This window comes from Centropristis striata, chromosome 7, assembly GCF_030273125.1.
Source record: "Centropristis striata isolate RG_2023a ecotype Rhode Island chromosome 7, C.striata_1.0, whole genome shotgun sequence".
Classification (NCBI taxonomy): Eukaryota; Metazoa; Chordata; class Actinopteri; order Perciformes; family Serranidae; genus Centropristis; species Centropristis striata.
In genome coordinates, this window is record NC_081523.1 from 19,671,122 (window position 1) to 19,698,208 (window position 27,087).

Below are 27,087 nucleotides of genomic sequence, written 5' to 3' on the forward strand. Positions count from 1 at the left end.
CTTGTCATTTTATAATACGTAGATCATTTCCCTCTGCTACAGTAACTGCTTGGTATTTGTGTTGAAATTCTCTCAAACTTTGATTTTACCAATATATAGTCTCTTTCTGGAAAGCCTGAAAAATAGTGCATCATAGACAAAATACTATATATTGGTGTTAATGTGGACGGATAAAAAATGTAGGCCTAGGTATAGTGGCATTCTTGTCAGTGGTGGACTGTTTGTGGGGCAGGGGCGAAAACCCCCCAAAAGGGCACCAGTGAGCATAAAGTGCCTTAGGTGGCAATTTATTATGTTATCTCCACTGAAACAGCATCCTAAATGGAACTTTATCATGTTATCATCTATCAATGTTTCCCCCCACTTCATCATCCATTCTTTGTGGAGTCTAACCTTCTGCAACATTAGTTACAATAACTGTAGGTCTAGTAGGAGTAGTAGAAATAAATGTAGATAGAGTAGAAGCAATAGACTTAGTAGTAGTGGTAATAGCCTGATGCCACGACCTGCAGTAATAATAGCCCTAGTAATATACAATGTTGGCTGGAACAGTACAAGTAGTATTTCATCACACTGTTAAAATAATCGCCTAAGTAATTTTTTGTCTTTTTTTTTTTTTTGCCTAAATCATCTCCTCATGACGCTGGCCACCTATGGTAAAATCACCTACATCCTCAGTGGATCAGATCATGTGATTTTACCACTTTAAGATAATGGCCCATGTCAAGTGTGTAACTTAAGCAGATTTATCATGCCTAAGTCAAAATAAAATGTGACTTAGGCAACTTTTTGAACATGCCTTTGTGACTTAAGCAAGATATGGTAACACTTTATTTTGAAGGTGTCTACATAAGAGTGTCATGAGTGTGTCATAAACATGACATGGGATATGTCATGAACACTGATGACACTTTAAAGTAACATTAATGCTCATGATACTTGTCATGTCATGTTTCTGACAGGCTTGTGTGACTCTTATGTAGACACCTTCAAAATAAAGTGTTACCATATATTGTGTGATTTATTTATCTTAAATTACATAATTTACACACAGTGTTATTACTATGCCAATAGCCATCCTTTGTTACATCCTTTTTGAGTGAAATGATCAATAAATGTCATATGTTACACTTTTGGTGAAGTTTTTTGTGTTTCCTGCAAAACTTGAAAAAAATTAGTTAGGCGATTATTTTAACAGGGTGACGATTTAAGTAGGCCTATTTTATAATAGTGAACTGTATCTACACTCGCCTTAATAACCTCTCATGTTGCGCATGCGCAAGGCGCCATTGAAGGAAATAGTGTGAGAAGTGCGTGAAGTGGGTCGGGACTTGACACGAAATCTGAGATTTGACTTGATCCGCGCTCCAGTTTTGAGGATGTAAGGCTATAGCCTGCAGACAAGACATTGCTTTCACCATGTTTTTGTAAACAGCTGGTGAATTTTATAAGGATAATCCAGGAGTCCTCCAGGACCTGTACACCCCACCGCTGGCCCCGTGGGACAGAGGCAGGGCTCTCCTGCTACACCAGCTAACTCAAGGTAGCTCATAGTGCTAACGCTAGCTATTTACATGGCTTTAATTGTTGTAGAACAGTTATAAACTAAATCATATACTAGCCAATGTCTTTAACATTTGCATGAGATTATTTCGTCGCTACCTGTCGAACAAAGTGTTCAAAAATGATTGTGGTACGGCATAATAAACAAACACGGCTGCTAGTAGCTAGCTATGTTAGCTAGTTTGCTATCAACAATCATCGGTGCTAGCTGATGTTTTTAGTAGCAGGTAGCTAGCCAATCCGATGTCAAGTTATTTTAATAATGACTGGTATTTCCGGTTTGGTTCTTTAACCCTCTGGAGTCCATCTATTTATTGAAAATACACGTTTTATGTACAGTAATAACTTTATGTATGATATGTAGACAAGCTGAGAACATTTTCTTTCAACAATGAAAATTATTACTATTTTTTTTAATTTACATGCAAATAGACCGTTTTATAATTTATATTTTTTTCTGCTGTTTTGTGTGTATAAATGGTTAAAAAAAAAATAAGTACATTTCCATAGACACTTGTTTTTTTTGTTTGTATTTTGGGTTCCTGGCAGATTTATACTTTGTTAATTAGAATAAAATAAAATGAAAAATCTGACTGATAGCCAAGTTTGTGTCGAGGAAAAAGGAGCCATGCATGTGACGTAAGGACGGACTGAAATATGCTAAACAGAGACAGAAATTAATGCATAGGAAGTTGACAAATTTGAACCAAAATCTCCTGGACTTAAGTTTTAAAATAAAACCATTTTTGAGCCTTAATCCACATAGTAGCAGTTGACAACACCGGGCCGATACATCGGTGCATTACAAGTTAATTGATTTACCGTCATAGTTTATATATAGTCGTATGAAGTGTTCTGATGTTAGACTCTACTACTGTATTTAATATACAGCATAGATAAAGCGCACATTCTCGATCTTGTATTTCTAAATTCGGCTCAAATATTCCGTATACAGATTGTAATCGTTTTGGCCCCTTGACTTTATTTTGAAAATTAGGTATATACTTCCGGTTAGTGTTGTCTGTATGCAGTAACTTCCCCGGACTGACGGCAGCCAGACTGGCGCCGCTAGCTTGCTAAAAAGAGGCAAGCGCACAACTACTTCACCTTATTTTTTATCCAAGAATAAATAGTTTCGGGTTTTTCTAAACTTTTTTTTCTAAACTAACAATTATTGCTTTATCGTGTTATTTGGTCGTTGCCGAGCTAGCGCTACAATTGTCCTGCTAAAACATCGTTAAAACGTTACGGTATAGTTTCTGGTTAATGCCTCCTTGCCACCCACATCCAAACAGCAATATTGTGTTTATCGGTTTTCGCTTGAAAACTAACCTGACATCCGGATTTGCTCAACATTACAGCACAATAGCAAAAAAAATGGGCATTAAGTGTCTCACAGCGGTAGTACACCGCCTGTTTTTGAATGAACTTTCTTGTCACTTTTGAGGTCTGTTGCCAGTTTATTAGATAAATCTAGCTTCAACTTCTAAAACCTGTTACAATAGCCCTGCAATAAATGCTCACATCTGTGTTATCTGTCTTGTCGGTAACAATGTTCAGTTTTTGTTTAATATTTGTCTAATAGCTGCGTTTAGTGAGTTGGACAAAAATTAAAAAGACCTCTCAGAAATCTCTTTACAACTCAGCACCACAAACCACAGCCTCCTAAGGGACCATACAGTTGAATTAACACCTCTCTAAAACAATTTGATGAAAGACCGCCATGGTGTCCTTTTTTCAGATCTTGTCACCTCTACGATATACACTAAAGCTGAACTGTGAAGATTGTCATCGCTCTGGCTTCCTGATTAAGTGAAACTGCATCAAAGATCAACACATATTTCTCAGAAGTCAAGATGTCCATCACCAACACACCTACCAGCAATGATGCCTGTCTGAGCATCGTGCACAGCCTGATGTGTCACAGACAGGGTGGTGAGAGTGAGACGTTTGCCAAACGGGCCATTGAGAGCCTGGTGAAAAAGCTGAAGGAGAAAAAAGATGAGCTCGACTCCCTCATCACAGCTATCACCACCAATGGAGCCCATCCCAGCAAGTGTGTGACCATTCAGAGGACACTGGATGGACGGCTGCAGGTAGGGCAATGCAGTTATCTGCTTCATTAATTTAACACACACAGGTAATATCATTTTTACTCCACACATTTGTGTTTATTTGTTTTATAAAGCTCACATCTTATAATGCTTATCTTATAATTTACATTTAAATCAAATCATAATAGTAACAAACAATTTTGGTTTCAAGAATGGAAATAAAACCCATAACAATCAGTTATTCAGGATAACATCTATGGGCTGCAACTAATGACAGTGTAGATCAATTGGTATATTATTTTTGTCAGAAAGAAGTGAAAGATGTCCATTACAATTTGCGAGAGCCCATGGAGACATCCTCATAATTTGCTTGATTTATCCAGTGTACAAACCCTTAAACCCAAAGCTATTTAGTGTATTATCATATAAGGAGGACAAGGAAAAACATCCACTCTTCACATTTGAGAAGCTGGAGTCACTAAATTTTTGTTATTGGTTTCGATATGACTAAAAATAGTAAAGTATATGATTAACTATAAAGGGGGAATATATAGGTTGTGGATGCAGCAAATGACTGCATGTTGCAGTCAAACTCTGGCCACTGTAGTGAAGACAGTCTTGGTATACTGGGAAGCCCCAGGTTCGAGCTATTTGTAAGTATTGTAACCAGTGTTTATTTGCCTGGTAAGAATATTCTGTTCACCACAACAGTGGAAAACAAGCTGTATTCCAATAACAGACTTAACACTATGTTTGTCTTCGGCCGTAAGTTCAGCAAGTTTACAAATTGATTAACTTAACTAATTAACTAACATTCTCAGGTGGCTGGACGTAAAGGGTTCCCTCATGTGATCTACGCTCGGCTGTGGCGGTGGCCTGACCTGCATAAGAATGAACTGAAGCACGTCAAATACTGCCAGTTTGCCTTTGACCTAAAGTGTGACAATGTGTGTGTCAACCCCTATCACTATGAGAGAGTGGTGTCTCCTGGCATAGGTGAGTAACCGGATGGTTTTCAGCTGGTGTTTTCAAAAAACAGTTTAAATATATAAGGGGTTCACTAGAACCCACTGAAACTTTACAAAAGAAATTCAGTGTCAAAGTTTCAGTTTTCTCTTATAACAAAATGAATGAAACCTTCTCCCAAATGGTGATTTGAAGGAGGAAATTGATGTTCACTTTGTTTTAGCAATTGTCAGTAAAATTATTAAAATTCCCTTAACGTGTAAGTGGTATTGCCCTGTGCATGTGCCTGTTAAGTAATTTCCTTTGCTGTATGCTGATGCCCTTTTTTAACTTATCTGACCCTTTTTTTTTTTTTTATTGCATTGTCACAAACATGTTCCACCCTTTTATCCTCCTCCTTGTTTGACAGACTTATCAGGACTGACACTGACCAGTTCTGGGCCCAGCTCTGCACTGATGGTAAAGGATGAGTACGATTTTGATGCACCACAGAGTCTGCCTTCCATTGACGGAGGGCACTCCATCCAGACCATCCAGCACCCCCCATCCGCCGGCCGCCCGGCCCCCTCTGAATCATTTGCAGCCCCAAACCTGCTCCCACCTGCTGAGGCATCCACCTCTGCGTCAACATCATCCTTCCCTGCCATTTCAGCTGGATCAGGCAGTAAGATACACTTTTAAATATTCCTGTCTGTCTGTCTGGCTTTGTGTGTGTAATTGAGAGAGAAATTAAAGGAATTATTTTGTGTTCACTTTAAATGATTGACATTTTGGGCATTTTCTGCTTCTGTTTTGTGAATTGCTGCAACTGTACTACATTTGAACACTATCAGTCCATCTATGCCTCTCTGACTTCTGTCCTCGTTCTCCACAGGTGCCAGCTCAACCTGGTCAAGGAACAGCAGCTTCACCCCCAACATACCCCACCACACCAACGGCCATCTACAGCACCACCCTCCTATGCCACATCCGACACACTACTGTAAGTCACTACAGCTGTGAATCATTCCACAGACAAAATTTCATACTTGAATTCAATTTTATTGCACAGTGGGTGATCGCTGCCATTACTCTCTGTTTCTCTCAGGGTCGGTGCATAATGAGCTCGCCTTCCAGCCTCCTATATCCAATCATCCAGGTGAGAACACCCAATCCACAAGTACATAAGCCCTGAACAGAATTTCCTGCCTGTTGTTTTGGGAAACACTATGAATAGATTTGACAAACAGTAGGTCTTTATTTGCACATTTTTATCCACACAGATTATTTACGGAATACTTGTACAGTTGTTAAAGGAAATGTTGCCCATTTTAACGGATTTAATATGCTCCGTTTGATTGCCTCTGTGTCAGCTTTTTTTATTGTCATAATGGCAAATGTACAAGTTACTTTTATGTTATAGCATGTGGTAGGGTTGGCCGACATGGCCAATAATATCTATTATGGAATATATAATTTTATACCATGGTAACAGTATCTAACATGATACAGTTATTGTTCTGTAAATTCAATTAAGAAATGGTTTAAAATGAAAGTGCTGTACTTGCATTTGATTTTATTTCTTTTAATTAGATGTTCCATACAAACAAAGATAGCTACTTAGCATGAGACATCACTTGAGTTAAAAAAAACAACTAAACTAAACTCTAGTTTTAGTCGTGAAATGAAAGTTAAACAACTGTATTCTAAATATAAGTGCTTATTAATTGTTTTAGTAATTTATCAAATGTTAAGTATTGCGTTGACGAGGATTTTCTATTTATGACTTAAAACCATTTACCGACATCAAGTTGTCCTCTCTGTTTCAGCCCCTGACTACTGGTGCTCCATTGCCTATTTTGAGATGGACGTACAAGTCGGGGAGACGTTTAAGGTTCCCTCTTCTTGCCCCATTGTGACAGTGGACGGCTATGTCGACCCCTCAGGGGGAGACCGGTTCTGTTTGGGCCAGCTCAGCAATGTACACCGCACTGAGGCTATTGAGAGAGCAAGGTAGGGGTCCTAATACCCTCATTATTAAAAAAACAACAGTCAAACCGTACTGCTCATATACTTTCTGAAAGCATAAGTGGAAACAAGCCTCTATATTAACAACAAATAAGATGTGACATCTTTGTCAGTGGTGGTGTCTTTCGAGGTGCAAACAGATTTAAATAGTGGGAAAATGCATTTTATATCTGTATGTTTTGTTTTGAGTATTTACTATACATCTACACATTTAAGACTTGAGAGTCTAACCACAATATCGATGCCTTCATCGTATCAGTTGAAAGCTCAGACGCACATGTTGATCTAAGATACAGACACATGTCTTTATATTTGGTTCCTTTTTTTTTCTTCCTGTTTATGTAAAAATACCCTCTGCATTTTCTGTTTACCATTTGTGGAGCTGTAGAACATTTCACAAGCAGCCCTTCGAAATTGTTTTTTTTTTATTTATCTGTTATTTTACCAGCATTTTCACAAGAATGCATATGAAAGGATATGAAAAAGATTCAGGCAACAGTGGTGTGAAATACATTAAAATTCTGCTAGTCTGCTGGGCTTTAGGAATACAGATGGTGTGTTTAGGTGAAAATTGTTGAATGTAAACAAATATCGTGTTTGTTTACAATGAGAAGTCCACATGGCACTATTATAGTTCACATTCTGTCCTGTTTCCTCTCTCCCAGGCTTCACATTGGCAAAGGGGTTCAGCTGGAGTGTAAGGGTGAGGGAGATGTGTGGGTGCGATGCCTCAGTGACCACGCCGTGTTTGTTCAGAGTTACTACCTGGACAGAGAGGCAGGCCGAGCCCCAGGAGACGCTGTTCACAAGATCTACCCCAGCGCTTACATCAAGGTAAGCACATTGGTCACTGGACTGTAAAAGAGAGGACATCACTCAAGGTTGACTTTTCATAAAATTCTATATTTCCTCTTTGGAAACTGCTGAGTGTATGCTCCAAATAACTCTTTCCACACTGTCTTCTCCAGTCTTCTTCTCTTTACATTTGTTTTATACAGTCGTTGTGTGCATGTAACATATAATAAAATCCCTATATGTTCCCATGTTTTCCATTTCCACAACATCATACACAGCCCAGCTCATACTGAGGCTCTTCCTGATTGCCTATTTACATTTCTCCTGTGCAGGAGGCTGTTTGCTGCTGAATGTACAGTATTTAAAGTCTCTTCTCTCCTGCCAGGTGTTCGACCTCCGTCAGTGCCACAGACAGATGCAGCAGCAGGCTGCGACAGCTCAAGCAGCAGCTGCTGCCCAAGCAGCCGCTGTGGCTGGAAACATACCTGGACCTGGATCAGTTGGAGGAATAGCTCCAGCCATTAGTAAGATACAGTCACCGCAAATACAGATTCACATTCAAGCATTGAGGCAGTGGGAAGTAAAGGCAGAGCGGTTCCAATTATTTTTTGTCTAAAAGTTAAATTAAACTAGTGATAGATCATCAAAAAAGTTGTTGATGATATAAAAAATAATACTAATACTAATTGTAGAAATCACTTAATAGTGCACTTTTTAATTTTTTTATTATTTATTGTGGGTTAATATAGTTCACCAAGTTTGACTTTATTGCTTGTTAAACATGCAGCGACACACTGACCTGATTGCGACTCCCTCCCCTCTCCTCCTGTCCTCAGGTCTTTCAGCAGCAGCTGGTATCGGGGTGGACGACCTCCGGAGGCTGTGTATTCTCAGGATGAGTTTTGTTAAGGGCTGGGGGCCCGACTACCCCCGCCAGAGCATCAAGGAGACCCCCTGCTGGATCGAGATCCACCTGCACAGAGCTCTACAGTTACTGGATGAGGTTCTGCACACTATGCCTATAGCAGACCCACAACCTCTGGACTGAGATCTTTACAGCTGTAGCATAAGGCTGCAACACAAATGGGCAATGGAAAGTCTTCCTCAGTGAACTGTTTTGGGTGGAGAAGCAAGTGAAACAACTGTGGCACTGAAGCTTTCTCACATGAAAAATACTTGTAGGTGTGTTTGAGGCACCTTTGTGCACTGTGGCCCCTACTTTTGCTTCTGCAAGCAAGAGTGACACTACAAAACTAGCTGAAGCCATATATTAAAGATATGTTTATCTTTATTTTTGATAGATGGCTTCAATTTGTGATGACTGGAATGATGAACTGTAGGACTCGAAAAGGACATCACAGATAACTACAGTTACAAAGCACCACAACATGCGCATAGATAACCTGCAGATCCCATATAACTGGAATGTACAGCGATGACTTCACACGAGTCCACAACCACCAACTACTGATGGACATTAGATTCACTGAACAATGAACAAACATCTGAGAGCTGTAAAGCTGCAGGGTGCGATGACTCTTACATCCCCTGTCTGCTGGTTTCTGTTGTGAGTTTCCTTTTAAGCTGTTACAGACAGCTTTACACCTGGGATGTCAAGCAAGTTCAGTCAACTGTCAGGTTGAATAGAAAAGCAGCAGCATCTACAGGATCACCTCTCCACATCATGCTGATCGCTGCCTGTCAGATACTGGACAGTGTTGAGGACCACCCAGCTTGATCAGGTCATACTAGACATTCACAGCCATCCGCGCAAATCACAGAATGAAATGATAAACCCTACGCCTAACGCCGACTCTTAGCCTCTGAACTTAGACAACGTCAAGTCTATGAACTCTTCTAGGTCAGGTTTTGTCAAAGTATGGGTTTGGACCTCAAAGGATTAGTTTGGATTTCTTGAAGTGGGGTTGTATGAAGTGCTCATCCATAGCCAGTGTGTTACCTACATTAGATGGCGGTTGCCACGTCCCCAGTTTTTAGAAGCAGACAGGAGTACCGACACCGAAGCGAAGCAGTTGACTGGAGGAAAACATATTAGCTACCTAAAAAAAAATGTGTCCGTTTAACAATACACTATAGTCACAACATTTTCACAGCTTTGGATGGTCTTTTCCAGCAGGGAACTCAAGCCAATATATTTATCTATGTCCTCTTTAATTCCACCAAACTCCATTCGCAGAAACCGTAATTTTACCTCACAGAACACAGGAGTTGCTGGTCTACTTCTGCCTTGACCGCTAAACTGGTTTGTATTATTGTGTGTGACTTGAAGAGAGTAAAGATAACTGCTTCAGTCCCCCCCCCCCCCCCCCCCATGTAAACTTAAGCAGGGCTGCCTGACAGCAAGGTAAAGCGCTGAAAATGCCCTAAAATCGCTTACACCTGAACTGATATTAACTGCTGTTGGCTTGTCAATAGTAGTACTTTGCTTAGCTTTTGTGGTTTTACTTCTGTCGCTTCTCCAAACTGCAGCCATGCTGGCTGCAATTTACTGTAGGTAACACACTGACTATGGATAAGTACGTACTACAGCCACACCTAAATAAATCCAAATTAACCCTTCAAAATCTGGTTGTGGGACTTGTGGGTGTCCAATTTTTTTATCCCCTTCTCAATTCAAAGATTTTGGAGTAAAGAAAGATCCCTCAGTTGAGGTTTTGGACCAGACAATAATGTCATACAATGGCATCATGACATACAAAGTTAAATTGCCCATTGATGTTACAATATATCTATTTATAGTGACTTACTGTGATTATATCAAATCCCCAGCCACTCAGATGCTCAATGAAGGGCTCATTTATCTTTTAATTGGTCACTTTCCACCATGGTGGCTTCCCACCTGATTCAGGTATAGTTGCTGTTTTGGAAAATGCCCTCTTTTATGCTGCCTCAAAGGATGAATCTCATACACCTGCAAACTCCTCGCCTTTTCTCACTTTTATGCTGAGAGCAGAAAAAAGAGAAAGAGGTGGACAGTTGTTCTTTGATGTCTGTCAAGGAACAGGGCTTATCAGTGTTTTGGCAAACCAAAGTACTAATTAGTCAGCTACTGGATTTCCCCATTATGTTAATTTTAAAGATTGTTATGTTTGCATTCATTTCAATCGATTTTTATCTCCAAACATACCCAACAGGCTCTTCCCACTAGGTGAGAATCATGATACTTAAATATGTTATGACTTGCAGCCCACTTATATACTACTTGATCCAGGTCTCTTGTGTATAGTTTACTGACAAATATACAAGAATTTAAGACAGTTTCCCAGCAATATTGATATATTTTTCTTGGTTTTATTTTTGTTACTTTTATTAATTGATTTGTATTATATTATAGCACTTTACTTTTTTCTCGTTTTTAATTCAATAACCCTAATTTTGGGGTGGTTTTCCTGCGATATTGAAAAGGGAGTGAACAGGTTGGTTGATATTTTATGTAGGATTGTAAGCGGAGGCAACTGTGTGATGCATTTGTATTGAAAACATATGTAACACTAAGACATCTGTTTCTGCCCTTTCACTCTATATAGGCATTCACACAAATCTGTAGGGTTTCTTTTGGCTGTTCTGAGTTGAAGTATTTTTCTGTTTTGATTTGCAGTTTTTCTTTCCTTTTTAATCCATGTAAATAACTTTGTTTTTGAAAAGCATGTCAATGTTTGCATGAATTTTAATGGCAAATAGACCACTTTATCCCCACCCGCTTTAAAATGATTACTTCACTTGTCCTGCATTACATTAGGAAAACGGGCTATCTGAGGAGACTAGAAACCACAACCTGCTGTATACTGGTGTGGTACGTTGCTGGTTTACGAGGACTGCATTAAAGGCAAACAGAGCATAGTTTTAACTGATGTAAATTACTCAACTTAATTATAAACTAGGGCCAGGCGATATGACCTAGAAAGAAAATCTCAATTTAAAAAAAAATAAATAAAAAAAATTGCAGAAGACAAGGGAAATCTTCAAATAGTTTTTTTTTTTTTAACAAAAATGATTAACAAACGCAAACGATTTTCCCTTTGCGATAAAGTGCAAACCAAACGATCACCAAACTTCACTTTTTAAAAAAAAAAATAGATAAAAAGGGGTCTCTTGAAAATAATGTATCCCCACAGAAGAAACACGTTTGTAAACAAAAGCAGACTTCCTTTGAAAGTAACACTGGTACATGCATATTTTCTCTCACAGGTGTTGAAACAGGTGAAGCTCAATGGACGCTCAAATAATTAGCTTCAAAAAACAAGTCCCCTCCCCTCCTCTCCCCCTCAGCTGCATGTGATGCTTTGTTTTTAAAGGCATTTATCAATCACACACATCGATTACGAATACACATCTTACTTTCTTACCTCATGTTAGGACTCTTTTCATGCTTGTTTTTCCACACAGGACTGCCATACAGTATATTCTTTGTGATAATCTGTGTTTGACATTCTAAAAAATGAATTTGTGTTTATGTCCATAAACAGGTGTTTGTTTGCTTTTTACAATGCGGTCTTGGTGGGTTACAGATTAAGTGGAAAAATTGGAATTTGGCAAAATTTGGGGTGTTTTTGTCACAGGAAATTATCCATTTTGTTCTCCAATTGATTAAGCAGTTGGTTGCTTTCCTTCCCCGTCTGTCCCATCTTTAATTATTTCACTATCATTTCAGAAACAATTTTTTAAAAGTTTATCCTACATCAGGGATTAAGAGTCAAACTTATTCACATAATTATGCATCCGATTGATCGAATGGCAGGAAACAGGATATTTTATGATTTATGTTACTGAAAGAACTGAACTGAATTCTGTCTGAAGAAATAATCTGTTATGTTCTGTTGTGCTTAAAGGTGGACAGATGTTTTTATATTACTTGCAGTTATTATAGGAGCCTGAAGACACAGCTCAGATGAGTTGCTGTTGACTACTATGACAGATTGCAGATATAAATTTTACCTGTATTTCTTATGTGAGAGTCTTTAATTAAACATGGCCTGATATTCTCAAAATGGTGACCTGTTTCATTTCTCAACAAGGTAACATGTTCACAAGAATGGAATTACTACAATTTAAATGCTGTTGTGTTTAAAGCCTACAAGGAGTTTCTAACTGGCTATGAAACTATTCAATATCAATTCATCTATTTGACCTACATAAGCAAAGGACTACATCAGCAAGATGGCTATTTCTGTATAATTATTTTTAATGCAGAGTCCCCAAAAAATCAAAACAATTTATGCCATGCAGACTAGAAGAGCTTTTGTTTGCAATATAAGCGAATCCTGAATTGGCCCTTTTTTCTCCTAAAGAGGTAGGTAATATTTCTGTTTTAATTATGAAATACATTGCAAAATGTGTTTTTTACATCAATATATGAATTTAGTCTTGGCTTCTTTCGCTCGTTTTCAAAACAAATGCATGTGCAGCCAGATCAGTACAACAGAGGCAACTCGGACTGCAAGCAGTACTGAACAGGCCCTCGCAGTACACGCGTGTCGGGGCATGCTGCCGTCGGGGTGTGTGTGTAACAGGGGCCAGTCTATACCACCCCTATGAATTTCATTGCCTTAAGTGTTATAGTGTGGCCATGGTACCAAATATGAAATTAGACTGCCACCACAGTGCCACCTAGGGGCCGATCAATAAAACCTTAAAGTGTTATCCTCAGGAGGGCATTGACAATAATTGTACCAAGTTTTGTATAATAATGCACAAACTATCCCTTTAATCCTCATACAGTTTCTGAAGGAGGACTCTTAACTGATATGTTAGAAGAGGCAGGTAGCAATGGTGGAAAGTAACTATGTACATTTACTCAAGTACTGGACTTAAAGTAAAATTTTGAGGTACTTTTATGTACATTTTATGTAACTTTATACTTCTACTCCACTACATTTTGAGACATATATTGTACTTTTTATTCCTCTACACTTAGCTTACAGCTTTAGTTACTTTTCAGGTCAAGATTTAAAATGAAAAACATGATACATTTAAAATGATTACCCATTTTTATAAATTAAACCACTTATAAGTTTACGGAGTGGAGTCATTTCACAGTGTGGTATTAGTACTTTTACTGAAGTAAAGGATCTGAACACTTCTCCCACCACTGTCTTTTTTACTTCTTTACTTTTTTTTTTTTCTTTTTTTTAATTTTTTAATTTTTTAATTTTAATTTTTTAATAATTATTATTTTCTCACTTCTGCGCATGCGCGGCTTTTCTGCACTTCTGCGCATGCGTGGTTATTTTCGCTTCTGCGCATGCGCAGCCACACATGCGCATGCGCAGCCACGCATGCGCAGAAGCGGGAAAAGCCGCACATGCGCAGAAGCCGGAAATGTAAATGTAAATGTAAATGTAAAAAAATGTAAAAAAAAATTAAGAAAATAAAGAAAAAAAAATGTAAAAAAAAAAGTTTAAAAAAATTAAGTAAAGAAGTTAAAAAGACAGTGGTGGACGGAGTGTTCAGATGCTTTACTTCAGTAAAAGTACTAATACCACACTGTGAAATGACTCCACCCCGCTCATTTTAACTACCTAATAAACTTTTAAGTGGTTTAATTTATAAAAATGGGTAATCATTTTAAATGTATCATGTTTTTCATTTTAAATCTTGACCTGAAAAGTAACTAAAGCTGTCAGCTAAATGTAGAGGAATAAAAAGTACAATATATGTCTCAAAATGTAGTGGAGTAGAAGTATAAAGTTACATAAAATGTACATAAAAGTACCTCAAAATTTTACTTTAAGTCCAGTACTTGAGTAAATGCACATAGTTACTTTCCACCATTGCTACCTGCCTCTTCTAATTTATACATATCAGTTAAGAGTCCTCCTTCAGACACTGTATGAGGATTAAAGGGATAGTTTGTGCATTATTATACAAAACTTGGTACAATTATTGTCAATGTCCTCCTGAGGATAACCCTTTAAGGTTTTATTGATCGGCCCCTAGGTGGCACTGTGGTGGCAGTCTAATTTCAAATTTGGTACCGTGGCCACACTATAACACTTAAGGCAATGAAATTCATAGAGGTGGTATAGACTGGCCCCTGTAACGCACACACCCCTGATTGGTGAGCCACAGCTCAACGTGGAGACCTTGTACACAAAACAATTACAGCGCATTACTGGTTCAATTTTAAATGACAGTTCCCATCCATTGCACACAGAGTTTCAGCTCCTCCCCTCTGGGCGTAGGTTTACAATCCCTAGGTGTAGAACAAAAAGACACAAAAACAGTTTTGTCCCTGCTATGCTTTGCACAGGTGTTTATTTATTGTTGCTTTTATGTATGTTTTTACTATTTCTATATATACATTTTAACCTTTATCTACGTTTTTTACAGCCAAAACAAGTTTTATTTTATTTTGCTGTTTTATTTTGTTTATTTTTCTGTCTTTTTTTTTTGCTATTCGTATTTTAGTTCACTTCAATATCTAAGTATAGTCTGGACCTCTAAGAACTTTTAATAATTTTTAATTTAATTTTTTATTTTTTATTTAACTTGCCATTTCTTAACTCCCACTGTCTTGAGTTGAATGATGTGTGTCTGTCTCTTTTGTGTGTGTGTATGAGGACTCTATTTGTACCCAGAGGTAGATTTTGTTTGCAGTATGAAGTAAATAACATCGATAAAAAGATTTAAAAAAAACATGATAATGATAATGAATTTCATTGCCTTAAGTCTTATGGTCTGGGCACAGTGCCAAATATTAAATTAGACTGCCACCAGAGCGCCACCTAGGGGCCAATCAATAAAACCTTCAAGGGTTATCCTCAGGAGGGCATTGACAATAAGTATACCAAGTTTGATGTTAATCCAACCAACCGATTTGGAGATATAAAATACTTCAATTCAAAGAGCGCCACCTAGTGGTCATCGGCCAACATTTTGCACAGAGCCTCAGGGGCTCATGGGGAAGTAGGATCTTGAGTTTCATGTCATTCAGACACACCAATGTGGAGATATGCAACACTTCGTGTTTTGTGTTTAAAATAGCGCCACCTGCAGGAAGTTGTTATTTAATAACTTGAGTATTCTTTGGGTTATCAAAATGATTTTAATAACTTTGTTATGAGGGTCCATAGATGCTGTGTGCAAAGTTTGGTGCAAAACGATGAAATTGCCTAGGAGGAGTTCGAAAAAGTATGTTTACGACATTTTGCAAATTTGCGGAAAAAAAACTCAAGGCGAAAATGGGCGTGGCCTATATCACGAGATTCAGCACAACTCAGTGAACGCGTGGATATAAGGTTTTTGAATATGCGATAAAGTATGTGGGAGTTATTAGCCAAAATGCACTTTCCTTTATTATAGCACCAACAAATTCAGGATGACAATAGATTATAATTCGAAATATCATTCGAAATACAATAGGGACCTTGCAGGTTGTTGCCTTCTCGGGCCCTAAAAAAAAAAATCGTTCGAAATACAATAGGGACCTCACAGGTTGTTGCCTGCTCAGGCCCTAATAATGCTCCTGAAAACAGTACTACCTTTGTCCACAGGAGTCACCAAAATCAACTGAGATAAAAGTTCTTGCAGTTGCTTTAACGTTGGACTTGTGAAATTCAGAGGCCTTGCATACTCATACAGGTGTTTTGAGTAACACTGATAAGACCTCTGCTCAGGTTGAATTTGGGTGGAGCTATGTTGGGATTTGTGTAGGTTAGCGTGCTAATAGGCTAGACATTACATAGCTGACATTTGATGTGTCAAAGCAGGAAAAGCACAGCTGTATTTATACAATGACTGACGGCTGCATTCCACTTGGGGCAGGTCATTTTATTTCCTGCTATGACCTGTCAAAATTTCTGCTGTGAAAAAGGTCCATAGGAATGATAAAGGTTTAAGTTGTCTCGCCTTAAGAAGTACAACAAGAGAGTGGGGGAGATGTTAGTCTTGCACACATGCCCACACTGACTCAGCACCAAATGGAAATCACCTGTCTGGCTGTGTGTAAAACACTTGTATATCAATCCATCAGAGGTGTTTTTGACCAAATGCTTTTTGTACAGTTAGATACAGACGAGTGGAGGCAATCTGAGGCCATATGTGTGAGGTTAAGACAATTTACTCTATTAAAAACACAAACAATGCAATACTTGACTGAAATTGAACCTGCTCTCACTTATTTGAAAGACCCTACACCCACGGCTCCAACTACAGCAAAGGTGCTCAAAGTTTTGAGTACCAATTTAGAGAGCCTACATATAAATAAGGGCGTACAGAAAAAATGCAGTTGCAAGTTGTTCACCAAAACTTTTCTTCACCCCACACTAATTAGAGTTAGCATGAGACCAGTATCTTTCTACAAGTAGTCTTCCCTATCTTGACAGACACTGGTTAGAGGGGGGCGCAGTTTGGTGCAGTAGCAGAGCACTGTATTAAATGTACATATACATACAAATATATCCATGATACAAGTGCTGATCGTATCCTGCAACTGCTGTACTGGCAACTTCCAATTCAGGCACTAAACATGCCAGTGCTTTTCTGTAGCCCTCCCTGTGATCCAGATGTTAGAGAAACAATAACATCTAGGAACCACAGAATGGTGAGTGCTGTGCCCTTATATTTTTCTGAATTGCATACTTGAACCCAGTAATTTACAGCCAATTAAAATGGTACTTCTTGACAACAAGGACTTGTGGTAGGAATTATGACCTAACAACCAAAAGCAGAACCTGGGGCCTGATTATCAAGCACTGTTTACATGCAGACTGAATTGGTAAAAAGCAAATGGCTTTTCACTTCAAGGTTCCTACAGATCGACCTCTGGTCAAATTCAAGCACTTTGTAAGTTATATTTTAAAGAAATGTCCAGTACCTTGCAGCAATGATGAATTAAATAGTTATGCAATGCTTACTTTACATAATTACATTACATTGGATGTTATTGTGCTATAAACAATTATGTTTTATGACAGCATTGGGGTGAGAAAACACCAAAAAATAGTGTTTCAAAATGTGTCACTTGTTTTTAAGTAGACTTGGCATCCTATGTACCTTATTTTCAAGCCCATTCAAAATCCAAGCACTTTCCAAACAAAAAATGTTTAATGATTTCCAGCACCTGTAGGAACCCTATTAGAGACATTTTTCAAAACTATGGTAAGGAAATAATCTCATGTTGCAAATCGCAGCTTGTATGTTGAAAATTTGGTGAAATGGGCCTCAGAGCAAGAGTCCCATACATCCTGAAAGGGATCCTGCAGAAGTTGACTTCAAACAAACATTAACACACCTTTTTACACAATGAATGAATCACACCAGTCTGACACAACTTAAAATGAAACCGTCTTTATTAAGTAACTTTAATATCAGAAAAATAAAACTCTTAAATTCTCTTTACAGCAAATATATAATATCAGTGCTTTGGCCGCAATAACTTAAAAGGCCGTTATAAAATATAGTCTGCTTTTAAACTCCTGACTCAATTTGAAGAATTTATATGCCATAAGACTCCCCCTACATATACATAACAAAAGTGTAGTAAAATTAGCAAATACTTTGAACTGTTGGTACAGCTTAACAATATATGTATTTATATATAGATAATCTAAGATACATTTTACAGTATACCGTTCTTAATTTGGTGGCGTACAGACATGACGGGCAGCTTGAATCCTTGGCCTTTTTACAGTTGCAGTGTTTTACATTGGCGATACATTATGAAGACATGCTCGTGATGCACATTCCATTTTCCACTACGGCAGCTATCAATACTATTATCATCAATACTGTAAACTAATAACTAGACTACAAGCAGATAGCACTGACACCCTCCTCCTGCAACATTTCTGCATTTCCAACTCTTCATTCACTTAACCACTCAGAGAAAAGTTTAAAAAAAATTAAAATCTTATTGTAAACATTTTAATATAGATATATTTATGTATATATATGAAATGTAACAAAATAAAAATAAGTTCTGTATATTTATCAGTCATTAACAGTAATATCATATAATACATACACAAAAATGTCAATAGATTCATGTCAATAAACCGAGGGCTGACAGTGTATTGCATTCCCTCAGAGAGAGAGAGAAAGAGAGCAAAGAGAGATCAACCCTTCGTTGAGAAGTAAAATAAGAGGACGGAGAGAAGACCCGAGGGGGGCAGAAGCAGATATGGGGGGGGGGGGGCAAGCAATTAAAGAACTCCCAAATACTGTTTACAGCTGGAATGCTAGACGGACTGTGGTCCAATGTCCACAAAGTAAAGCAACAGTATTGAACTTCTGTAGTGTCAGCACAGTCCAAGATGAAATCATTCCAGCTGCTTCCCCTTCAAAATGTCCGTCAACTCAATCGACCCTGTCGAACAAAGTCTGGAGACACTGGTGTTTAAAGCTAAGATTTGAGATGATTTCCACCAATTTGTACCTTTTCTTCACTTTTCAGGCAGAGGAACGGACATATGCGATTTTTGAGTTCAAACTTGTCAATAGTCTGATAAGATATGGGGAAAGCTCTGCTGCGTAGGGGAAAGGGCCGCAGCAAAAGAGCTGATGAGACATGAGAAACAAAGTGTGTGCCATCGAAACATCTCATCAGTGTATTAGAGCAGATGATGGAGGTCAACCCCAAGTGAGATGTGGTAGTAAAAACAGAAGGGCCTGTCTACAAGTTTTACACCCAAGATAGTTTGAGTTCTGTAATTAAAACAAAGAGGAGTTTAATTTATCTAGTGCTTCCTCCATACTGATACTACTACTGTTGCATAGGCCTGGTAGACAAGACGTGGGTGGCCGTTGTCTCAATTTGCATCCCGATGTAATTTTGCGGACTGTTTACCAACAAGGACACAAAATGGCTGTGAAGAAACGGCCACAGGATCAAGCAGTTCAAGTAACAGCAAAGGACACTATTGAGATGACTGAAAAGTCTGTTGGGGGTTTGTTCTAGATTCCAACTGTCTTCATAGAAAGCCAGCTCTTTGGGCTCCCAGTTTTATTATTTAAGGGATATTTCACATTTTTAAGTGAGGTTTTATGGGGTACTTATCTATAGTCCTTGTACCAGCATGGTACACTTAAAAACTATATCAGTTTAAGCATGTTCTCCACTTTACCTTGCCATTAGACGGCTCTTTCCAACTGGTAACTAAAGCCATCACATTCATCAAGGCTCTTTTCAAATCAAAGGGGGGGGGCTTTACCCATAGTCTAGATCCAGTGAGTCAGGCTAATGGCTATGTTTAAGTACCTCATACAAGCCCACCTCAAAACAATCTAAGCTATCCCCTATTCTAGCCATGCTTATACTATCTACAAAAGTGACTACACAGGGGGGAGGAATGTTTCCAAAGGAGTAATCAAGTCCCTTTCAGGCATATCTTTCTAGCTTGAAACCAGCATGTGGTTTCCCCAAGCAAAGATGTAACTGAGAAATTTTAAAAGAGGCAAAAACAAAAAACCATGAGGGAATAAATATGGAAACAGAAATAAACCAAATGGGAGTGTGTAAAAAGATAAAGCAATAGGTGGTTTACTTGAGAAACCCTAAACAAACAAAAAAAAGGAAGCAAAAGAAAACATCCCTGTGATATAACCTTTGTTCCACAGAGATGCTTTTAAGAGATTGAACTTTGACAAATACATTAAGACCTTGATCTGTCAGCTTGTGTTCTTTCGACCAAAGGTCTGGATTGGTAGATAGTGTTGTCAGTTAATTACAGGCTTTCCAAAAAGGCCACAAGTTTGTGTTTTAAGACAGAACGACACTGTGCGTCCGCTGAACCAGTCGTTTCTTTTTTGTTTACTCAGAACGGAATTAGGCACGAGTTTACCGTAAACAGTTTTTTTAAAGTAGAAACGGAAAGCAACGTGGCGATACTTAAGTGGAGTAACATCCTGATACTCTACAAAAGTAGAGTTACCCACTTGTTGGTTCTAGTTTGGGAAATAAAGAAACCTGAGGCAACAATGGAGTTTGCCATTGGAGTGTGACATCTTTGCAGTTGCAGGTTTAACCCAATTGGTTTAAAAACCCTCTGTGGGTGTGTTTGCACGCCTATCAATATGCTGTTAATATCAGCAATACTCTGAAATTCTGATTTATGATCTGGAGCATGTAAACATCACCTGATAAAGTTAAGGAAATTATCTGGGATAGCGTGGCATTTGCCAGGATAATGCAGTATGTGTACATTATATCCAGTTTACTGCAGTAGGCATTCAAATTTTATGGAGAATACTATTCATTTATACATATTCATATGTGGGATTCTTATGTAAACATGCTCACCTCTGCTTTCCTTTAAGTTTGCAGTGGGCACAAAAATTGAGAGGCGAAAGGGGCTGGGCCACGTTTTAGCACATAAAAACAACTATAGCAGCAATTTTTTTTACTTTTTTTTTTTTTTTTAAATGGAAAAAAATTGAGATGTAGACAAAAATAATTTTGACCTGAAAGCCTATGTATCTAAGAGAATTCTAAGCACATTTAACATGTTTGATAAAATATAGGTAGGCAGAAACTGATGTTTCAGGGAGAAAAAGTAAATAAAAAATCATGATGAGCAAAAAAATATATATATCCCACCCCACCCAATGCTACACAGAGGGTTTCCAACCCTCCCATTGATCAATCAATCAATCATGGAAGAAGACTTCACAATAGCAGGCACAAGATCAGGCTGAACACCCTAACTCATGCCCTAAATACAGATCATTCCTAATTCACCTATTCTTCCTCACCTTTTGTCAACCAAACACCAGCTTGGACAAAACAGGGGTGAGGACACAGCTAGACACTGATTTGGGGTCAGTTTTGTAATTTCCCCACACATAATATGAATTGGAAGTGTTGGGGGAAGCTGATCCCACATCAGCCATCAAAGTAAATGTATTAAATCACATGTTGCGGAGCTGTATGGCCTGTGTGACCGGGGACAGGCACACAGGGCAAACAGCGTCTGGACCCTGGCATATATGGGTGGCACAATCTAGACAGAAGAGGTTATGGCCGCAGGGAACCAAGGCAGCGATCACCTGGTTATCCATACAGTGAATGCATATCTCCTGTCCTCTTCCTGCTGATCCGAGCCCTGGGCGGTAGGAGAGGGAGGATTCAGGAGGGGAGGAGGAAGAGGCGGTGCTTTCACTGGAAGAGGAGAAGGCCGAACTGTAAGAGGGGAACCTGTGAACATCGAGGGTCCCAACGGAGCCAAAAGGCCCCCGGTTAACACGCTGGGCCTGAGGGTGCTCCAAGGCTTCTGTCCCAGAGAAGGTTGGAGAGAGCCGGGGCGTCCCGGGCAGACTTGTCTGTTGACATCGATGACAACATTCATTAGATCTGGCTTGTCAATGTTACTACACAGACACTGTCCTTGCTTTTTTTAAGAAAGGTGCAGATGTTAGCAGTAGACACAAACGGTAACTGCCACAAGTCAAACATCTTTGTTAAAATGGTAGACTTAATGGTAGACTTAATCCAGTAGATTTGGGTTGAGTATGTTGTGCCAATTCTCAGATCATACATTTAAAATGCAGGGTTATACACTTTAAGAGTAAAAAGCACTTTAAAGATAACTAAATTTAAATTTCCAAATACTTTAAGCCTTTATCATCCATCTAAACTCTTACTTTAAGTGCAATTGCAAAAAATAAAGTTCACAAAATGCATATACCCACACTAATAAGTCAAATTGCTATTCTATCAATATTGACACCCTATTTTGCCAGCTGTTGGTATAAACTTAACGTTTTGTTGAAAATAAAGCATTTTTCTAGACTGTGTATGAACCCAGAAAATAACTTGTAAAAAGAAATGCTTGTACACGGGTCAAGCAATCTTTATATCTATCACTGTAATAGAAATCAAAGCTTGGTTACTTTCATAGCAAACACCCAACACACATTGTCTACAAAAAAAGGATAAAAAGGCAAAAGCTAAAACTTTAATTGTTTAAACAACTCTGATAAGGAGTCAATAAAGTACCTGAGACTGGCGAGCATCAAAGGCCTGGGGGATTTGGTGGTCCACAAAGGGGCTCCAGATTTGTGGCTGTGCAGTCGGGTGCGGGGCTTGGGCAGTGGAGATGGTTAACGGGTCAAATCCAGAGGAAGATCCTCCGCCTCCCAGACTGACCAACTCCTCAGAACCCACAGGAAGAAGGCTCTCTCCAAACCAGAAATTTGTACTGCCGCCAGTACTGTTGTTGTTGTTGTTAGCATTAGCATTAAACTGACAGGTCGGGCTTAAATCTGCCACTCTGTTACCATTTCCGCCGCCATGAACAGAATCAGCTGAGCTGGAGCCGCTGCCCAGAGAACTGGAGCTGTCGTTTCGGTAGGTGGAAGACATCCGGACACCACTGTTAATATTGCTATTGATTCGCTGAGTACCGTTGACGCTCAGTGGCACCAAACCACCACTTGGTGATGATGCACCTGCATGAAGCCACCCGACCTCCCCCAACCCAACTGGTGCTGCAGAATTCTCAAAGCTGACGTCTGTGCCGTTGAACTGAAAGTCATTGTTGTCTACACCAGGGGTTTCAATGCCTCCGCAGGTTCCGGTGCGGAGGGCGATGTGCGCCTCTATCTCATCCTTTGCCCGGTCCACATTCTCTGGCATCCCAGTGACCTCGAACACTGGCTCTTTATCACGACTTGGCGTCACAATGTAGGTGTGGGTCTGTTGCTGAATACGTTTGATGGTTGCCCCTGAAAGATATGAGCAGACCAAGACCCATACACTTAAATACCTGTCAGTTGAACACCAAGTTAAAAAAGCAAAACTGCTCTGGTCACAAGAGTACATAAGTACACCATTAAAAAACAAAACAGATAATGACTTTTTTTTAATTGTTTCTGTTTGACAGTAATCCCAAATCACCAGCATTAAATATTTTCAGTAAATACACTTGATTTTGCAGTCTGTGGCCTAAAAGTTAGGAATCAGAGTAACCAGAGCTGGTTGTACTGCCAACTGCTCCTAAGCATGGTGTGTTCACTGGTGTATTAAGGATGGGTTAATTGCAGATGACAAATTCATTGCTCACTGTTTCAGTGTGTGTGTGTGTGTGTGTGTGTAACTGCATCTCAATCTAACAACAATATCTGACATTGAAACTGGAAGAAACACAGCTGTGCAATAATTATAGCGCTGAACTGCAGTCTGTTCTGGTGATTCAGCTGGCTAAAGCACATACCACCTAACCACAACACTGAGTGTGCATAAAACCTTTTCAAATGGCAACACTATAGATCTGAAAAAGACTGGATAACCAGAGAGTACCTTAAGAAATGAATGTGCCATAATAGGCATATAACAGACACTTCTTATCTCAATGCTTGTAAACACCAAATATTGAATATTAAAATTTCGTTCTGCCTTTCGATGTGTGATTCTATATTTCCTCATCATTACCAAATTTGTTGTCATTTTGACAACTTGTGACCTCACCATCCCCAGACTAATGGCACATGGTTGCGAACTGCAGCACTTCAATTTACAAATCAACCTCAGGACTTTCTGACACTGAGGTGGTAATGTCAACAAGGCACAGGGTTAAAGACTCACTGAGAACAAAATGTAGCCTTCTGTAGCAAAGCTGAACATATTTAAACTCTTCCCGGAGCTGTGAGCAACACCATTAGAGAATTTAAATTCTCCTTCAAATGCTCAGAAAAAGCTGTTATGGGAAAGCTATGTAGCTCATTTATTTGACAGAACCAAGCAGAGTATCACTTTCCTAATAAAAATTAAATATAAACAAAATCACCTTTTGGGAATATCACAGTATGAAAATCATATACTACTTTAAAAACATACTGCCTCATTGTAAATACCAATGCTGATCCTTTGCTGTTTAAAACAAATTAAAAAAATGTTACACAGCTGTCTATAACCATGTTTGTTAGTGTTCTGCAAGCCTGGTTTTCTATTCAAGCTAAATATAAAAATGCCAAAGCTGAAAAATGAGGAATTCTCATTTCAACGGAGCAAAAAATGTATTTATCTGAATATAAAATATTTTAAAAAGGACCCACCTTTTGGACCTACGACCAGCCCAACAACACGATATGGTACCCGCACCTGAAGGATTGAAATAAAACAAACATGCTTGGTAGAACATTCACAGCACTTATCAAAACTGCACTTGATGTAATTCACTGTATAAGAAATGTTTTTTTATATCTTTAATAGCGAAGAACATTATGATGATAAGCTTGCTGACCTGAATGGTTGTCTGTCCCGGCAGAGTGGGGGTCCCTGGTCCGGTTGCTGCAGACAGGGGGCCCGTCTTGTTTCGAGAGGCTCTGATGAGGGAGAAGTGTTCGGCTGCTGATAGGATCTCCCTCTTAGCCATGGCCACATCTTCTTTGCGGCCTGTCACAACAAAGACAGGCTGCTCTCCCCTCACTGGTGTCTTAATGTATGTGTTGGTCTTCGCTCGGAGTGCCTTAATCTTACAGCCTGTCAGGGACAAGTGTAAGAGGGACCAGGAAAGACAGGAGAATGTTAGATCATTTCCGATGCACTTTTAAAACGCACCACATTACATTACATACATATATTAAACTTTGATGTTGAACTAATAAAAGATTATGGCATATGCAATTTAAGTTTCCAGTCACTAATGCAATTTAAAAGTTGCATAGCTTATAAATTAAATATTCCTTTCAGCTGTGGTTGAGAGTCCAGCATCATTACCAGAGCCATTTCCTGTTGTTGTCAACACTGCAGTCTGTGCACCCTCCCCCATCTGCTCTCAAAGACGACATAATAACACTCTCCCAACCCTACCATTGAGCTATGTAACGTTTATGCAAAAGACCAGATAAAAGCGTTTGGTATCTAAGAAAAGCCGCTCTTGTCTAGTTGAACCGAGAAGTCTTGGTTATGTCACGGAGCTAACTATAACCTCCAGCTGATGTGGCAAAGCAATGGTGACCAACACACTGCTCTACATGTTCTCCTCCGAGACAAAGCCAAGCCTGGGTTAGCACGGCAAGGCACGACTGGAGACAGGCTCATTGTCCGCCAAGCACAGACAAAACATACAGAATACAGACGAACTGCCAAAGCGAGAAGACACTGGGATACCTGGTGCTTTATAAAACTTGTGATGTAAACTTTTGTTGAGGGTGTTGGGCGAGTGTGGTGTTGACCCAGTTAGGAGGAGTGCTAAGCTAGTTGGTTTCTAGCTAACTGTTGTTACCGAAGAAGCTAGCGATATGTGACGATACACTTTAATTGTAGTCCATTTTCAATGTTTAAATTACACTCAACTAATGTCAGAACCGCAAAACCAAAACTGCAACTTGTAAAAATGTTACATAAGTGTGTAAAATAGCAGGTCCTTATCAATGTTGTTGCTGGTGTCAACAATAAGTTGCTAGCTAACGTTAGCTAACTAACATTAGTTTCCACTTGCGATGAACTATCATACAACTACATATTTTATCTGCGTTTTATGTATATTCTAAAATTATGTCGTAATGTCAATTAGATACATTTATTACCCATTTTGGTCTTATTTTCCCGTATATTTTCCTTGCTTTAATTTTGTCTGAACGGTCTTCCCACCAAGTTTTGTCGAAACTCCTAATAGCAACTTAACGTTTGCCAATGGATCCAACCAAAACCATCCGAAAAACCACACCGACTTACCCTGCCTGCCCACAATCTCTGCAACGTGCTCGGAGCTCGGCACCGCCACACACTCGGTAGTGTTGACGCTCTTCCGCCGAGCCAACAGCGAAGCCTCGGCCTCGTAGCCCGGCTCCCCGTACACGCCGGGCGGCAGCCTCGCCATGCTGCCAGCCGGCTGCAGGGCGCCGCCGCCAGCCCCGGTATCATCCCGCTCCTCTCCGTTGTACAGCAAGACCGTCTCGACGTGCGGCGGCTCCATCCCGGACGGCATCCCGGAGCCACCTGGCCCCGGTGCGAGGTGTTGGTGGCGGTGGGCCTGCGCTAGCAACGAGGAGTCGGCTACAACTTCTGTCTCTTCGTCTTCGGGCGTCATGTTCACTTCATCTCCCGAGGGCGGCCGATGAAGAGGCTTCAAGTCTAGGACCGTACCGAGGAGGCTGAAATGAGAAACCGGGGGAAGCTGCTGCTGGTGGTGGTGATGGTGATAGGAGAGGCTTTCATCTACTTGTTCGGGAGTCCGGCTCTGGGTGCTGTGGTGCTCCTCTAGGCCCATACCGGCGAAAGCGTGCACTAGTGGCGGTGGGACCTCGGACTCTCCCTCGTCGGCCTCCAGCAGAGACGTGCTGCTCGGCATGATGCAAAACTTTTAAAATATTGACGTTAAACGAAAATTCGATAAGAATAATGAATCAGATTTGTTTGGCTTTACAAAAAAATAGAAAGCGACCAGCGCCTGTTGGTTGAAATGTGTGGCTTTTGTTTTGTCTTTCCAGCTCTCCATGCAGCCCTCCCTACACTGTAATCTCGTAATGCTGGTTCACGCGAGACTTTGTTTTGGGGTCAGACGTGTATTCACAACTGTCAGTCAGACGCACTCAGCGCGCATCTCAAAAATACTAGTACGCAAATAATTCGTTATCAGGATAATACACTTATTTGTGCTTTAAAGGTAACGAGAGAGGAAAAGATCAATTTTTATACAGATGATTTTATTATTACGAAATTCTCATATTCACAAGAAGAGAGGGGCAGACTCCAAACTTTGGACATTTCATCAATATCAATATGGCACCACGATAAGAACAA

General features: G+C 39.5%; 2 protein-coding genes across 4 annotated transcripts; one reads left to right on the plus strand and one right to left on the minus strand.

Annotated features, from left to right (window-relative positions):
* Window positions 1–1,299: 1,299 nt before the first annotated feature.
* On the plus strand, window positions 1,300–12,394 carry LOC131974543 (mothers against decapentaplegic homolog 4). 3 transcript variants are annotated; one of them, XM_059336897.1, is made up of 10 exons: window positions 1,300–1,543; window positions 3,305–3,659; window positions 4,439–4,613; window positions 4,993–5,247; window positions 5,458–5,565; window positions 5,671–5,721; window positions 6,392–6,575; window positions 7,256–7,424; window positions 7,771–7,909; window positions 8,222–12,394. In XM_059336897.1, exons 2-10 carry the CDS (start codon window positions 3,420–3,422, stop codon window positions 8,431–8,433), a joined length of 1,533 nt encoding a protein of 510 aa, XP_059192880.1. In that variant the 5' UTR covers window positions 1,300–1,543; window positions 3,305–3,419; the 3' UTR covers window positions 8,434–12,394. The 3 variants fall into 3 exon arrangements, with proteins under 3 accessions (XP_059192880.1, XP_059192882.1, XP_059192881.1); XM_059336898.1 differs by lacking the exon at window positions 1,300–1,543 and adding an exon at window positions 2,307–2,813; XM_059336899.1 differs by lacking the exons at window positions 7,256–7,424; window positions 7,771–7,909; window positions 8,222–12,394 and having other exon boundaries at window positions 6,392–6,579.
* Window positions 12,395–17,677: 5,283 nt separating this feature from the next.
* LOC131975045 (RNA-binding protein MEX3B-like) lies at window positions 17,678–27,087 on the minus strand. The gene is made up of 5 exons (XM_059337572.1): window positions 26,020–27,087; window positions 24,584–24,822; window positions 24,396–24,441; window positions 22,339–23,066; window positions 17,678–21,662 (listed from the first exon to the last, which is right to left on the minus strand). Exons 1-5 carry the CDS (start codon window positions 26,633–26,635, stop codon window positions 21,252–21,254), a joined length of 2,040 nt encoding a protein of 679 aa, XP_059193555.1. The 5' UTR covers window positions 26,636–27,087; the 3' UTR covers window positions 17,678–21,251.